Source organism: Herpailurus yagouaroundi, unplaced genomic scaffold (assembly GCF_014898765.1).
Source record: "Herpailurus yagouaroundi ecotype Mexico unplaced genomic scaffold, PumYag 141, whole genome shotgun sequence".
Taxonomy (NCBI): Eukaryota; Metazoa; Chordata; class Mammalia; order Carnivora; family Felidae; genus Herpailurus; species Herpailurus yagouaroundi.
The window spans coordinates 44,936,819-44,951,763 of NW_024412396.1; the positions used below are offsets into that span (position 1 = coordinate 44,936,819).

General features: G+C 46.3%; 1 protein-coding gene across 8 annotated transcripts in view; it reads right to left on the reverse strand.

The window, feature by feature from the left end:
- The window catches only part of SLC8A3 (solute carrier family 8 member A3), a 127,504-nt gene that overhangs the window by 14,746 nt on the left and 97,813 nt on the right, over positions 1-14,945 (reverse strand). For 4 of the 8 annotated variants that reach the window (XM_040477545.1, XM_040477543.1, XM_040477542.1 and 1 more), the window contains exon 2: positions 5,109-5,215. In XM_040477545.1, the coding sequence (XP_040333479.1) occupies positions 5,109-5,215 (107 nt within the window). Of the gene's footprint in view, positions 1-2,511; positions 2,616-5,108; positions 5,216-14,945 lie in introns of those variants that run through there. The other 4 variants (XM_040477544.1, XM_040477547.1, XM_040477541.1 and 1 more) reach the window with 2 other exon arrangements.

A 14,945-nucleotide genomic window follows, 5' to 3' on the forward strand; every position in this document is an offset into this window, starting at 1 on the left:
GCTTCTCACCCTGAGAACACCAGGGAATTCTGAAAATCAGGATGGGTTTTCATTTGATTCTGAGTCTAGACAATCAAGTTGTATGACCTTTTACCTTATGGTCTAATGCCAAAATATGGGAAAATCTGAAGAAACTGAAATTAGACAAGAGACCACGTCTGGAAATGCACATATTTCCTATTGGCATCTTCCATTTTGGCATCTTGGTCACCGGGAAGATCTGGAGGATACCTGCCTGCTCACCTACTCCCTCTCCAGGACTAAGCTCCACTAAGCCTTTGCTGACATCTCGTTGGACAAAAAGCCCAGTTCAGAAAAGGGGGTGGGAGTGGTGGGAGAGTCTCAAATGGAGAGTAGACAAAGGCATTTTTGCATTTGGCTGAGTCTCTTGAAGAGCACAAGGTGTATCTTGGGTCACTCTCTGTCCTGCTGTTGATCAGGGTTTATTGGGGAGGCAGAAAAGAAAAGCCTCTTTAATGGTGGAATAAAGTCATGGGTGGACTTGTAACCCATTCTTCTTGTCTGGAGCCACTGCCTTCTTTCCAGCTACCCTGATCATTTGTGCTGCTTTCATTTGCACCTAAGTAGCAGAGACTGTGGAAATTGATTAAGCTAGTTTACAATGGATACAAGGGAGGTGGGAATGAGGTAGGGCAGGTGTTGAGACGATTTCTGAGAATATTCTCAGTGGTAGTAACTGGAGGATCAGCAGGAACATAATCTAAGCAATGGAACTAGAGATTTTTTTTTTCCTGCACTCTGGAAGCCAGGTTCATGGCGACATCTTATCAGGTGGCGAGGGGAAGATGAGTAATGGAAGATGGAGATGGCTTTTGTCTCTAGAACACTAGGCATATCCAGACCTGGGTGGACATAGAACTGGTCAGATTTGCAGAGAGAGTCCCCAGAAGACAGTGAAAACTGATCAATCATACCTGTCGATAGCCTTCAGGAGTACAGTTGCTGGATTTCTTAGCAACTGTCCTTGAATGAAAGGCTTTATGCTGCTCTCTGTCATGTGAATATTAAGTAACTGAAGAATAATCATTCTTTTTTGAAAAACAAGTGGGTCTCACTGTTCCATCTTCCATGAGGGTCCCAGAAGCATACCTCTTCTGAAGGGGAGTGTGAAAGTCCTTCCCTTGGTATTTTCCAAGAGCACCCTTTTCCATCCCCACATAGATTCCTCCAACACTTCTGAAGTAGTGGTTTCCAATCATTTTCTTCAAGGGAGGAAATCTTTCCTTACATCTTCCTTGGTTGCAACATAACCAGTCCCTGAGTAATGGAGCCCTAGCAGGTATTCCAAGATGCATGTCTTGAGGAAGAGAGGAGATGAGGCCACTTCTCTGGTGTGGGATGAGGGTTATCTTGGGATCTGGGTGACATGCCTATTTGCAGATGCCAAGCAAAGGCAGACTCCTGTGGGCCGTCTTGCTTCTCAGGGATCAACACCAACTACACCATTTAGAGGCCCTTCTATTAGAAAACCCATTGAGTCAACACTCTAGGCCTGCTCAATGTCATTCCTTTTCCGAGGCCCTCTGGCTGGGGAGATTCCCATACCTGGAATTACTTCCTTCTTTTTGCAGACTCTCAATTTTCTGCTTTAGGGATTGCACTGTCCTCAAGTAGTCTAAATAAAGTTCTCTACCTTGGGCTAGGAATAGAGGTGGAATGAGACGGGATGGATATCAAGTGGAGGAAGAATAGTTCAGGACTCCAGATTGTATGACCACCTCAGAAGCCAGCTGTCTCTCAGAGAGGTCTCAGAAGCTGTGGGCTCTGACAATTGGTATACCCTTTCATACCATGGTCTCCCCAACTGTGAAATAGTCAGATAAAACACTTACCTCCATGAAGGGCAGAGGGGCCTATGAACCCCTCTGCAAGTGAATAACCTGCCAAGCACTCAAGGAAGGTTGGGGAATGCAGCAGAAAACTGTCAAAGCATCATTGCAACATGGGCCCCAGCCCCCAGCCCAGACCCTTCCCCGTTCAATCCAGGCTCGAGGGTAAGGGGTGGGAGGGGAAGAAGGCAGGGAAGGGGCACAGACATGCATGGCATCACATTCCTTTCTTTTTCTTCTCCTCCCCACCCACCAAGGAGTTTCCACATTTACAGGTTACATGTATGTGTGGGGGCTGTGGGGGAGAGTGCAGGGGACAGTGGTGATCAGATCATTGGAGCACAAGGCGGAAGGAAGTAACTCAGTAGGGTAATGAGGAGTTCAGGCTGCAGCGCTGTCCAGAAGGTGGGAAAGGAGGACTTGGTAATCAGCTAAGGCTAAGAAGGCAGAGATGACACCGAAACAGGGTGAGAGCGAGAATACAGGAGGGAAAAGAATAAAAAAGTCCATTGGTCAAAAAGAGGAAAAAGGAAAAGGGAAGAAAATGGGGGGAGAAAAATAGAGTTGCTTTTTGCTGCTGTTGCTTTTCAGTTAAATTTTTTTTATCTTTCTTTTTGTTGTTGTCGTTTTATTTTGTTTTGTTTTTTAAAGAATCTCACACCTGATATTCCACGTTCCATCCATTTCGGTTCACCAAGGACAATGAAGAAATTCTCTTGCCTTTCGTATTCCTCCTCATCTACTATTTTAACCCTTATGGTTTTCCTGTAGGGACAACAAGAGAGAGAGTGTGTCGACTGGGTCGGTAGGTTGGTTTGTCATTTGGAGCACAGCCTTTAAAATCATTCCCCATCACTCCTGGTACATGCAGCCCAGTCCCGCCATGGTGGCATTTGACAGGACTATGGTGGATTGTACATTTCTCATATAAAAAAAAATGGTCTCAGCTTTTCTTGTCTCCTTGGTCGTAGTTGTCCTTCTGGGTATGAAGGAAAGGGAGCCAGGGGACAAGGAAAAGTGGGCAAAGGAAGGGTTCCAGGGGGACAGGAGGGAAAGGGGAAGGACAAAGGGGGTGATGGTGGGAAGGAGTCAGTTTAGATCCTGCTGATAGTTAGTAGGAGGTGAGTCAGGCAGCGCATTCCATTGGGTGTCACATGGTAACTGGCATTTCTTTGGGAAGCAGGTAAATTACCGGCCCATTGGAAATGATTTTTCTACAACAGGAAATGTGTCAACAGTGCCTAGCTGGGGTCTCGTTTTCCTTCCTTGTGTCTATACTCACTTCTTATGTGAGCCTCATAAAGAAAATTTTAAAGTATTTATGAGGAAGGGAAACGAGAGAGAGAGAGACAGCGAGAGAGAGAAAGGAAGGCAGAATTCTATTATCTTTGTCATTCTTTACCTCAGGGCTTCAGTGATGGGAACTAAAATAAGTATGTATTAACTACAATATGATATAGGACTGTTTTAATATTTATGGCTGATGCCCTCCTGGGAAAATGTAAAGAAAATGATAGAAGTCATCAAATTCTAAATCACCTTTATACTTCTATCACATAGGGTGATATGTCCCAAGGCTGGCTTCCTTAAATGCTGATTATCTGGGTTCTGGGGGAAAAGGTGATGGAGGTTCCGATTCATTTCTGGGTTATCTCAACAAAGCATGTTGTCTTTTAAAAACAAATCATTCAGGGAAGCAAAGTTTCCTTGAAAATCACTCCCCTCCGAAGACTGGCATGACGCTGGTTCAGCCCTGCTGTCATGGGAGAAGTTGCTATGGGGCCTGGATCATCGCCATCTTGGTCCTTCATGGAACCACAGTGGGGTTGGCGGGCCTCAGTAGTGAGCCATGATTTTTCTTTTCTGCTTGCTTTGTTTTTGGCCTGGGACCTAAATGCTCTCTAAAGGGCAAAGAGGTGCTAACAAACAATAACCTAAGATGTCTAATCAGAGCCTCTGATGTTCCCGTTCCATTCTGAAGACGTGCTCAGCTTTGCCATCTATAAAGTGGTAGACTGATCTGAGATGGTTTGTTGAACACAAGATTTGGTGTGTGTTTGTGTTTTGTGTGTGTGTGTTTCACAAGTACACTTTCGGTCACCCTTTTTGGTACTATTTGGGGACACCTTTGCATACCTTGCTGAGTAGACAAAAGACAAAGCTAAATAACTAACAAGAAGAATTTTCTAGGAACCTCTCTCTAAGCTCTAGATATGGGAACCTCGGGCTGTCTAAGAAATAGGAGCCTGGCAGTTTTTCTCCTGCAGGGACTCTGCTGTGGGTTGGAAATGGGGTGCTCTATGACCAAGGGCACGGCCTGGAGGGACACGATTGATGGCCCTGCCAGGGAAGGAATGCTTCCCCGAATACTGGCCGCTCCCCTCTACATAGATGGTCTGTCCAGAAGAGGATGTTCTGACCTGCCCATTGGAAGTCCGGGATATGTGTGTGGTCATTTACATTGAAGTCAAAGGCTCCATCTACTCTGAGAAATCCTGTGATCTTTTGGGAAAGCTTCCACTCAAGTCAGAATCCCCTCTCCCACTATTCTAGCTCGTCTGCCACCATACCTGGATGCTCTTTGCAGGGAAAACAGAGTCCAACAGGTAGGCCTGCGACCTAGACCTGGAGCTCAAACCTGTACTTTCAGCTCAATCAAGGTCAGACAGAGAAACACACCTTGACAAAAGGACTATGGTGAAAAGGATGGCTCCTAAGGGCTGCTTTGGGGAATGGGATGAACCACAACTAGAACCCAAGTCCAAATACATTGATTCTCAATGTCTGCCCATGGACATCTGTGCTGAGCATCTGGGCCAGTTTCTCAAGTGCTGCCCTCCTGCTGGTGCTGTGCTATATGGTCTTTTTCTTTCCCATATATAAAGCCATCCAGGAGAAGCAGAGAGCCGCACATATAATACTCTGGGCTCTGGCTGACTTTCTCTCTCTCTCTCCCCACTCTCTGTTTTCCCCCATATCCATTTCCCCATCCCACAAAAACTACCACCGACTCTTGAACATCCTTCTTATGGATACCATGTGACAGGCTGGCAGGTGTTAGGACACAGCTAGGATCAGAGAGAGGAGAGGGAGAGGTGGAAAGAAAGGAAAAGAGAGAACAAGAAAGAAAACAAAGGAACGTGAACCAGAGAGGTAGAAGAAAGGGGAAGAGAAGACAAACGGATTGGAGACAGGAAGAACCAGAAGAGGAGGGAAGAGAAGAATGTTAACGTTAGTGTGGAGGACAGGGTACTACACCTTTCTGAAAACTCATATCCACCATGCGGGGGCCCATCATCTCAATGAAGTAATTCTTGTTTTTCTCATACGCCTCATCATCAATTACCTTGATGTGAATTGTTTTGCTGTGGATGGAAAAATAAGTATCATAAGCAAGGAGCACAGTGGGGGGCCGGCCAGCTGGGAGAAGGAACAGGAAGAGAATGAAAACAGTGAAAAGATCCAGAAAGGTCAAAGTGTGTCCCCAACACCACGAGGGCACAGAGGAGAGGGGCTGCCCCAGGCCCCCTTCCAGGTTCACTGGGCTCCTCTTAGGCTTTGTGTGGCTTCGTGGCATGGTCAGACTCGAAGACTGGAAAGTCAAAAGTTTTGGGTTCTAATCTGAGATATGCCACATAACCCTGGACAAATAACGTAACTGATATACAAACAGGTTAAATAATGCTTACAGCATCCCAGGGCAGTCGTCAGAGCACTGAATTAAAGATATATCACAGCTCAAGCACTTAGGTCCTCTGTAGTGTTTGTTTCCTTAGCCCTCTTGCTTTGAGGACAAGAGAGAATTTTTTTTTTTTTTTAAGTTTTTGACTTTTGAAATGAGCAGGTGTTGCTCTGAAAGGCTCATGTTATAGAAGGGGCACGGATGGGGGGGCACGATGGCCTGTGGGAGTCTTGCCTGGAAATAGAAGGACTTTTCCCTTTCTCTGTGGCAGTGACTACCACGGGGAAGCCAGGAGGGCCATGTGGCTCAAGTCACGCATTCTGGTAATTCATAACTGGGGGTAGAAACTACAAGGCTACCTGCAAATGAACGCTGCCGCCCCAGGGGTGCGCTGACTGGATCACATTAACTCTAGGACGCTCCGAATCACGGCTGCCTTATAAATCCTACAGTGATTTTGTGACTAACACAATTATATTGTTTTTATGTTAAAAGATGTTTCATTAATTTAAACATTGAAAAATATAAGCCAATTTTAGTAGTCCTGATTTGCATTTTTCTCTTTTCTTTTCTCTCCCTCCCCCTTCCTTCCTTCCTTCCTTCCTTCCTTCCTTCTTTCCCTCTTTCTTTCTTTCTTTCTTTCTTTCTTTCTTTCTTTCTTTCTTTCTTTCTTTCTTTCTTTTTCTATTACTAAAAGCTTTAAAAACAAAGATGGACCTGGGCCTCTCTCAACCTTTGCTTAATAATGGGGACATTTCAGGACCAGACTCCACCTGAGGCCTTTCGCAGAGGGTATGGGACACTGGTGGAGGGGCGCACATGCAGCTGAGTCTCCCCTCAGCAGCGGGATGAAGGGATGCACACAGGAGCCCCTGGGCATGCGCTCTCTCAGACTTGGGGGGGCCCGAGGCCTGCCCTTTGTTGAGGAGGCTGAGGCCTTCAGCACCTGCCTTTATTTTCATATAAAGTAGGAGTATCTTTATACTCTGACTTGGGACAACCTCTCTGCTCTCCCAAGCTTTCCTGAGTCACTGTTAAGAGTGCTGGATGTCTACAGAGCTTCCTCTGTCACATTGTGGATCCTACAGAAACAAATGTAGGTCTGTCGTTCCTGAAGTGAATTAATAGCAGTTACTAATACATCCTGGCCCCCGCCAGCCCACTGTTTCAAAATCAAAGACTCCAAACCCACACCCATCCCTATCCCATACAATCCTGGCTAGCCACCACAGAAAGCATGAACGTTCAAGCTCTGAGAGGCCTCTTTGGCCTTTCTTCCTTGAGAGCAGCGGCACTGGTATTAGAGATGAGGACCTGAGATCAAATCCAGCCTCCAATTCTCACTAGCTGGGTGACCTTGGACAACTTGCTAAGGCTCTTCAAGTCTCATACGTAAAGCAGAGTACGAATATCTACTTCAGAGCGTTCTTTTTTTTTTTTTTAATATGAAATTTATTGTCAAACTGGTTTCCATACAACACCCAGTGCTCATCCCAACAGGTGCCCTCCTGAATGCCCATCACCCACTTTCCCCTCCCTCCCTCCCCGATAACGCATGTGAAGTGCTTGGTGGGGTGCATGATCCTTAGTGTTTACTAAATAGCAACTGTTATTCCTTAAAAGTAATATGACCCCAATTTGGCGTCTGAAAGTATTATATCTCCAATCATTAAGGCAGAAAATAAGGGGAAATCAATACATAGAACTGGTGACCCAAGACATGGTACAGGCTGGAAACAGAAGTCAGGTCAAGAAAGGACTGGCTAATACAGGATGATGGACCCCAAATGAGCTCTTAGAGGGGCTTGTAATGTTAAGGGTGAGAGCATAGATACTGACTCACATTTTTCAAATTGTGGCCTTGTCAGCAACAAGCTCTGGGCTGGACAGGCCACATGTCATAAGACATTGTGCTTGTGATTTTTAGTGAACGGATAAATAGAATAAGAGATGCCATCGACAACTCAGTGGAAGACAGGGCAGTGAGGACAGACATTAGTGGTGGCATAAGGAAGTGAGGGTAGCTGGCTGGGGCCACTGGCTGGAGGGTGTAGTGAGGGGAGGAGACGGGGTGTGAGACTCCCTCACTCAGATCAGTCACGGGGAAGGCATCACATCTGTTTGGAGTTAAGGTGTTACCTTGCCTGGAAGCATAAGAAATCCCTTCCAGCTCTAGAAAACCAAGTAAGCTCTCAGTTCTGCCCAACCCAAATGAAGTCACAAGAACATTTAAACTGAGTGAGAATCACCAGCCAGGTCTTGAGTTCTCTTTCCAGGCGTGTTCTTCCTCATTTCAGTCAACAGCAACATCATCTATCCAAACCTGGGATCACCCCTGATCCCTTCCTTTTCCTCACCCTTCCCTCTCGACCCCACCTCAACCCTAATACATCTGCCACCATCTTTCCCTCTGCTACCAAGACCTAGAGCAAAACAACATTGCCTCTCCCTTGAACTTGGTAATAGCCTCCTAAGAGAGATCCCTGCCTTTGCTGCTTCCTTCAATTCCTAACCCCATAACAACCCAGGATTGTCCATTAAAAATGCAATCTGGGGGTGCCTGCGTGGCTCAGTCAGTTAAGCGGCCGACTTCGGCTCAGGTCATGATCTCACGGTCCGTGAGTTCGAGCCCCACGTCGGGCTCTGTGCTGACAGCTCAGAGCCTGGAGCCTGTTTCAGATTCTGTGTCTCCCTCTCTCTGACCCTCCCCTGTTCATGCTCTGTCTCTCCCTGTCTCAAAAATAAATAAAAACGTTAAAAAATTTTTTTTAAAAATGCAATCTGAGTCCCATCACACCCCTGTAATTGGAATAAATACAAAGTCCTTATCATGGTCTATAGTATCTTAGATCATCAGCTGCTGGTGACCTCAGTGATTCCATTCATAACGTTCTCCCCTTGTTTGTGAGACCCAGATACACTGGTCTTTCTTCCTGTTCCTTCAATTTTTAAAAAAATTTTCTACGTGTATTTATATTTGAGGGGGGACGAGGGGCAGAAAAAGAGACAGAATCCAAAGAAGGCTGTGGGCTCTGAGCTGTCAGCCCAGAGCCCAATGCAGAGCTCAAACTCACAAGCCGTGAGTTCATGACCTGACCTGAAGTCGGATGCTTAACCAACTGAGCCACCCAGGTGCCCCTGCTTCTGTTCCTTAAATCAAGCCCCTTCCCACTTTGGGCATCGTCCTTGCTTGTTCTCTGTGCTTGGGTCTGTCCTTACCCTCAACCTTTGGGTCTCCACGTAAGCATGGAAGGCCTAGGAGAGGCCTTCCACGGCCATGTGACCTTCTTCAGTATCTTTCCTCCCCATCGTCTCTACCTCCCCGCCACAGGTCACTTTCCCTCGTGTCCCACCTGCTTGTTTCCTCCAGTGCACTAATCACAGCCTGCAGTTAGCTGGTTAGTTTGTTAACTTACTTGCCCACAGTCTGTCCATACTGGAAGGTAAGGGCCATGGTGACAGGGAGCCTGTCTCACTTGCTGCCCCCGTCCTAGCACCCGGCACGGAGGAGGCCCTCGCTCATGACTTGCTGAGGGACTAAAGGTGGATTTCAAACACGCCTGAGAACACATCTGCCTCTTTGCAGCGAACACTCATTAGGATCAACAACAAAAGGCTATTCTGATAGAACGCCTCAGGATTTCCAGAGGGACAAAGAGACCAGAAGCCCAATGTCATCCATCTAAACCCTCAGCTCACTAGCCCGCTCCATTTGTCTGTCTATGGGAGAAGCTCTACAACAACAAGCCGGGACTGAATGCATGGGGTGAGGCTGGGCAGCGCTCTGACCTGCCCTGCTTCTCCTTCCAACTTTCTGCTGAGGGAGGAGCCAAAGCACGTAGCACGTCCAGCTAACACCGGGCTACACTGCTCGGAAAAGATGTCCCCGGGGGAATCTCCCACCAACAACAGAGGGATTAGGAAACCCACTTCTGGGCTGCCTGGCTGGCCTCTCAGAACATTCCTTTGCCTTGAGGACACCCAATTCCAAATCAGGCCTCTGGTCCTCAGGGTACTGCCAAGGGAAAGGCGCTCTTTAGCCACTGAGTTCCTTTAGGGTGAAAGGGAGAGGAGGCAGCATTTCTTTGTTGAATGGTGAATACTGTATTGGAGGAGGGCCCTGTGGATTTGGCTTTATACAAGGAAGGAATCTAAGATAATATATACATGTACAATCTCAACACCATGGGAACTTTCTTATTTCATTCCCACGTCAGCCGAATAACATAGGTATTATTGCTTCCACTCTAAAGAGGAGAAAACAAATTCTCAGAGAGGTTCAGTAACTTTCCCAGGGTCACACAGCTCGTACCCAGCAGAACTGGGATTTTAGCACATGTACCTTATTACTCCTACAGTTTGTTTCCTACAAGCAGGTGGATCAACTCTGGATGCCAGCCCTGAGCTGTGCCCACAGTGAGGAACCACAGAGGTCTCCCATTTAAATTCAGGCGGCAGGTGAGAATTAAGGTTAACATGCGGATCTGCATTGCGTTGGTGAGTAGGTGGCTTCCTAACCCTTTGGCCTCCCTTGCTAGAAGTAGTCTCTAAATAGTCTCTGACTTGGTGACTTCTTCCCTTCTGATTTCTACTAAATGACTCTTCACCACATCGAGAAGGGTCCTTTTTCATTGTTTCTAAATGTATCCTGGCTGCTCCAGGCCAGCTAATGCTCAGAAAGCTTCCTTGAGCCGGGGCTGTGGGACAGAGCTGACGGTGAACCTTTCAGCTTTTCTGGGGCAGCGTTCAGAAGCCTCACATCTCTGTGTTGAGATATTTTAAGTCTTCTTTCTCTCTCTAGTTGGGCACCAGAGCAGACCCCTCCTCTTCCCCTGGCAGGTTTCTGGCCCTGATTTGGGGCAGAAAAGCCCCTCCCATCTCCAACCACACCCTGACAGCCCAACACTGACATTCCCCCTCGCCCTTACCAAGGTCTGGGGGAAAGATTCCTTGTCTCATGAAAAGGTTTACAGTGTCCTGATTGATTTCCTCTTGAAAACAGGTGTCCAAAGGGTCCCCAAAACAGTGCTTCTCAAATTTTGATTGCCTATGCATCATCTGGGATCTTGTTAAAATGCAGATTCGGATTAAGTAGGTCCAGGGTGTGCCTGAGATCCTGCATTTCTAACAAGCAACCAGTACACCCCCATGCTAGTGTTGGTCTAGGGCCCAAGACTCCTTGGAGAAGTCTCTCTGATTCTATTAAAAACTTTGGGAAAATAAGAGAGCTTCTCAAATGTTAGTGCCAGTCAGGGAGAAGGAGGCTGGAATTAAAGGCTAGCGTTTCAGCCAAAGGCTGGAGTTATCAGGTCCATTTTGAGACTGCATTTTGAGGGGGAAATTGGAGTGCACCCAGAGTAGGGTGACTAGTATGGTGAAGGGTGTAGAAACCAAGTTTCAAATTAATTTACTAATAATTATATGGTGCTCGCCTCATGCCAGGCACTGTCCTGTTCAGACACTTTACTTATATTAGTAAATTAATCCTCACGACAAACCCGTAAGATAGGAACGTGCCAGGTAAGGTGCTATTCTCTCTGCGTGTACTGTCTCATTGAATGTTGACCATAACCAATGAATTAGATACTATTTTTATCTCTATTTTATAGCTGAGGACCTGGACGCTCAGAACAGTTAAGAGACTTGCCCAAGGCCATAGCTAAATAAGGGGCAGACTTGGGATTTGAACTCAGTGTGGGTCTCAAGACTGTGCTTCTAAATGAGGTCTGATGTGTGGACCCATGGGAGAGAGGTCTGTTGCAGAAGATGACACCACTCCAAATGATTCTGGGGCTGTCACAAATACTGTTTCCAAAGCACCGAGGCCGTTGGCAGAGAGGCAGGCTTCGACTCTACCAAGTATCATCACATCAATAAGATGAACTGGCTTATAAGGGAGTGGCTGCCCCATTCCTGGTTGTATTAAAAAGTAGGTTGGTGACCATGCATGAAAATGGTCATGGAAAGGACTCCTGCATGCTATAGAAATTCAAGTAGATGACGTGTAAAGGTCCATACCCAGTGGTATACTGGTAAACCAGCTGTCTGGGGGAGGAAAAAAAATAGGAACTCTGATTTGTGGCATACGCCTTCCATAGTGTAAATACTCCCACTGTAGTCAATTTCAAGCTACTAAGTTTTAATAACCAACTTGCAAAATTCCCAAACATTTAACGATAAGCTGTTATGAACTAGTAGGATTTCGTTCCAGCACACCACTGACAGTGTCAGAGTCTACTAAAGTGTTTAAGAGATGTTAGGATGACAAAAGGTGGTTCTGATTGATTTACAAAAGATTTTACCCATGCTAGTGTTTCCTCAAAACGGGTAACTATCTGATAAAGTAAGGTATGACTGGGTTTATTCAAAGAAGCCTTTGGAGGGGCGCCTGGGTGGCGCAGTCAGTTGAGCGTCCGACTTCAGCCAGGTCACGATCTCGCGGTCCGTGAGTTCGAGCCCCGCGTCAGGCTGATGGCTCAGAGCCTGGAGCCTGTTTCCGATTCTGTGTCTCCCTCTCTCTCTGCCCCTCCTCCGTTCATGTTCTGTCTCTCTCTGTCCCAAAAATAAATAAACGTTGAAAAAAAAAAAAAAAGAAAAGAAACAAAGAAGCCTTTGGAAAAAAGACTCGAAGATTTGGCTGTTGAATGAAATCTTGCCATTTACACTGACGTGGATGGAGCTAGAGTGTATTATGCTAAGCGAAACAAGTCAGAGAAAAACAAATACCATATGGTTTCATTCATACATGGAATTTAAGAAACAAGACAGATGAACTATAGGAGGGGGAAAAAGAGAGGGAAACAAATCATAGGAAACTCTTAATGAGACAGAACAAAGGGTGGATGGAGGGAGATGGGTGGGGGGATGGGCTAGCTGGGTGATGGGTACTAAGGAGGGTACTTGTTACGATGAGCACTGGGTGTTGTATGTGAGTGATGAATCACTGAATTCTACTCCTGAAACCAATATTGCACTGTATGTTAACTAACTAGAATTTAAAAATTTGAGAATAAAACAGGGATTTGGCTTTTAAAAGGAATGTGGGTGGGTGAGGAAGCTGTGGTAGGTCAAATTTCTAAAAGTTCCATTGAAGATGTTCTGTCCTAATCCCTGGAACCCATGAATAAACTCTGGCAAACTTCCACAATGTTATATGATATAGTATATTATATAGCACAGTTGAGATATCACTCCCATAATGTTATACGGCATGGTATATTGTTGACCTTAAAATAAGGAGATTATCCAGGTGGGCCTGGTTCCATCACATGGGCCCTTAAAAGCAGGGAGCTTTCTCTGGCCCAAGAAGAAGGGGAAGCCAGAGATTTGAACCATGAGAAGGACTCAACACATTGTTTCCAGTTTATTTTTTATTTATTTTTTTTTTAATTTTTTTTTCAACGTTTATTTATTTTTGGGACAGAGAGAGACAGAGCATGAACGAGGGAGGGGCAGAGAGAGAGGGAGACACAGAATCGGAAACAGGCTCCAGGCTCCGAGCCATCAGCCCAGAGCCTGACGCGGGGCTCAAACTCACGGACCGCGAGATCGTGACCTGGCTGAAGTCGGACGCTTAACCGACTGCGCCACCCAGGCGCTCCTGTTTCCAGTTTAAAGATGAAGGGTGTCACATGAGCATGAATGCAGGCAGCCTTCAGCAGCAGAGTGGTCCCTGAATGACAGCAAGGAATGAGACCTTCAGGCTCAAAGCCCCAAGAAATAGGATTCTGTCAACAACCTGAGTGAACTTGGGAGGCAGGCATTTCCTCAGAGCTTCTAGACAGGAGCCCAATTCAGCCAACATCTTGATTTCAGCCTTGTGAGACCCTGAGCAGAGAACTTAGCCACACAGTACCAGAACTTCTGAACTACAGAACTGTGAGATACTAAATGGATATTGTGTTAAGCCTCTCAGTTTACGGACAACGTGTTACACGGCAATAGACAAGGACTACGGGAGGCTTGCTTATTTTACAAAGTCAGGAACTGAGCCAAATGATCTCTTGAAACTGTCTTACTGTATCTATTTTGTAATCAGAATACTTTGTCCTGATGGCAGGGCCACTGCTAGGCTCTACAGCACCTTTGTACAAAATGGAGAAATGATACAGCCCTGGAGATACACAGCCTGGCAAGGGCAGGGCGCCTTCCTCTGGCTTGCATAGCCACACATGGTGCTGGGCTTGGCATGGAGAGAACTGGTTGGATTTTTAGCCTCCATTCAAGGGTCTTTATGCAATGCACAGCCTGCACAACTGTAAGCAGCAGCCCTGCTTGGCAGACTCTTGTGTGATTCACTCACTACTCCACACACATACCGGAACCAACAGCCACATGGGACAGGCTGAGGCAGAGAGATGGGTTTTGCTGAAGAACTTACTACAACTTGGGGGGCGGGTGGTCAAGTGGGTGGGAGGGTGGGCAGGCAGGGAGGTGCAGATTAGGAGGGAGGGGGTTTGGGTGTGCATGGAGGAGCATGCACATGATCTCTGCTCTTTGGCATCTATTCTGGACCCTTCCAAGCTGCTTGTAGCTTCTTTATAGCTATGACTACCTGAGCTGATCAGAGAAAACCCACAAAGATACGGCTTCCCCTAGGCAAAACTGTAGGAACATTTTGTCTCCACTTTTAGTTAACTCTTGACTGCTGGGCATGTCCATGGGCACATACCCACAAGTTTGATGATTTGGTGGTCATTCTGTCCATTCTGGAATGTCTGGGCTCATAACTGGGCATTGTAGCTCATGACTGATTCACTTGCTCTCCCAAATATCCACTTCCCCAATGCCTGAAGAGCTTCTTACCTGTGGCTAAAGGGAAAAGCACATCTGAGATGACTGTATGATTACAGATCTAGGCTTTAGGATATGGTCAGAGGCAAAGTGGTACCAAAATCCCCAAAGGGCCCACTCACTCTGTTTCCCAAAGGTCAGGGCAAAGTGATGGAACTTTTATTTCTTAGAAAAAACATTTTTTTAATGTTTATTTATTTTTGAGAGAGAGAGAGAGACAGAATCTGAAGCAGGCTCCAGGCTCTGAGCTATCACATACAGCCTGGCGCACGACTCGAACCCATGAGCTGTGAGATCATGACCTGAGCTGAAGTGGGATGCTTAACTGACTGAGTCACCCAGGCACCCCAGAAAAGCAGTCTTCTAAAATAGGCATCCTTTCTTCCGAAAGCTGTCAGGCCTTGTAGGGCAGCCCTACAGTAGAAAATATTTTACATAATAAATTTTTATTCTCTCCATTCTTTCATAGAGGATAAAGACTGAACCCTTCATCCCAGGAATTGAAAGCTCTCTGTAGTGTCCGTCCGTCCATCCATCCATCCCTTTATCTTCTTACACTTCCCCACACAAACTCTACACTTCAATTCTCCTCATTATGCACAAAAGATGCCATGCTTCTG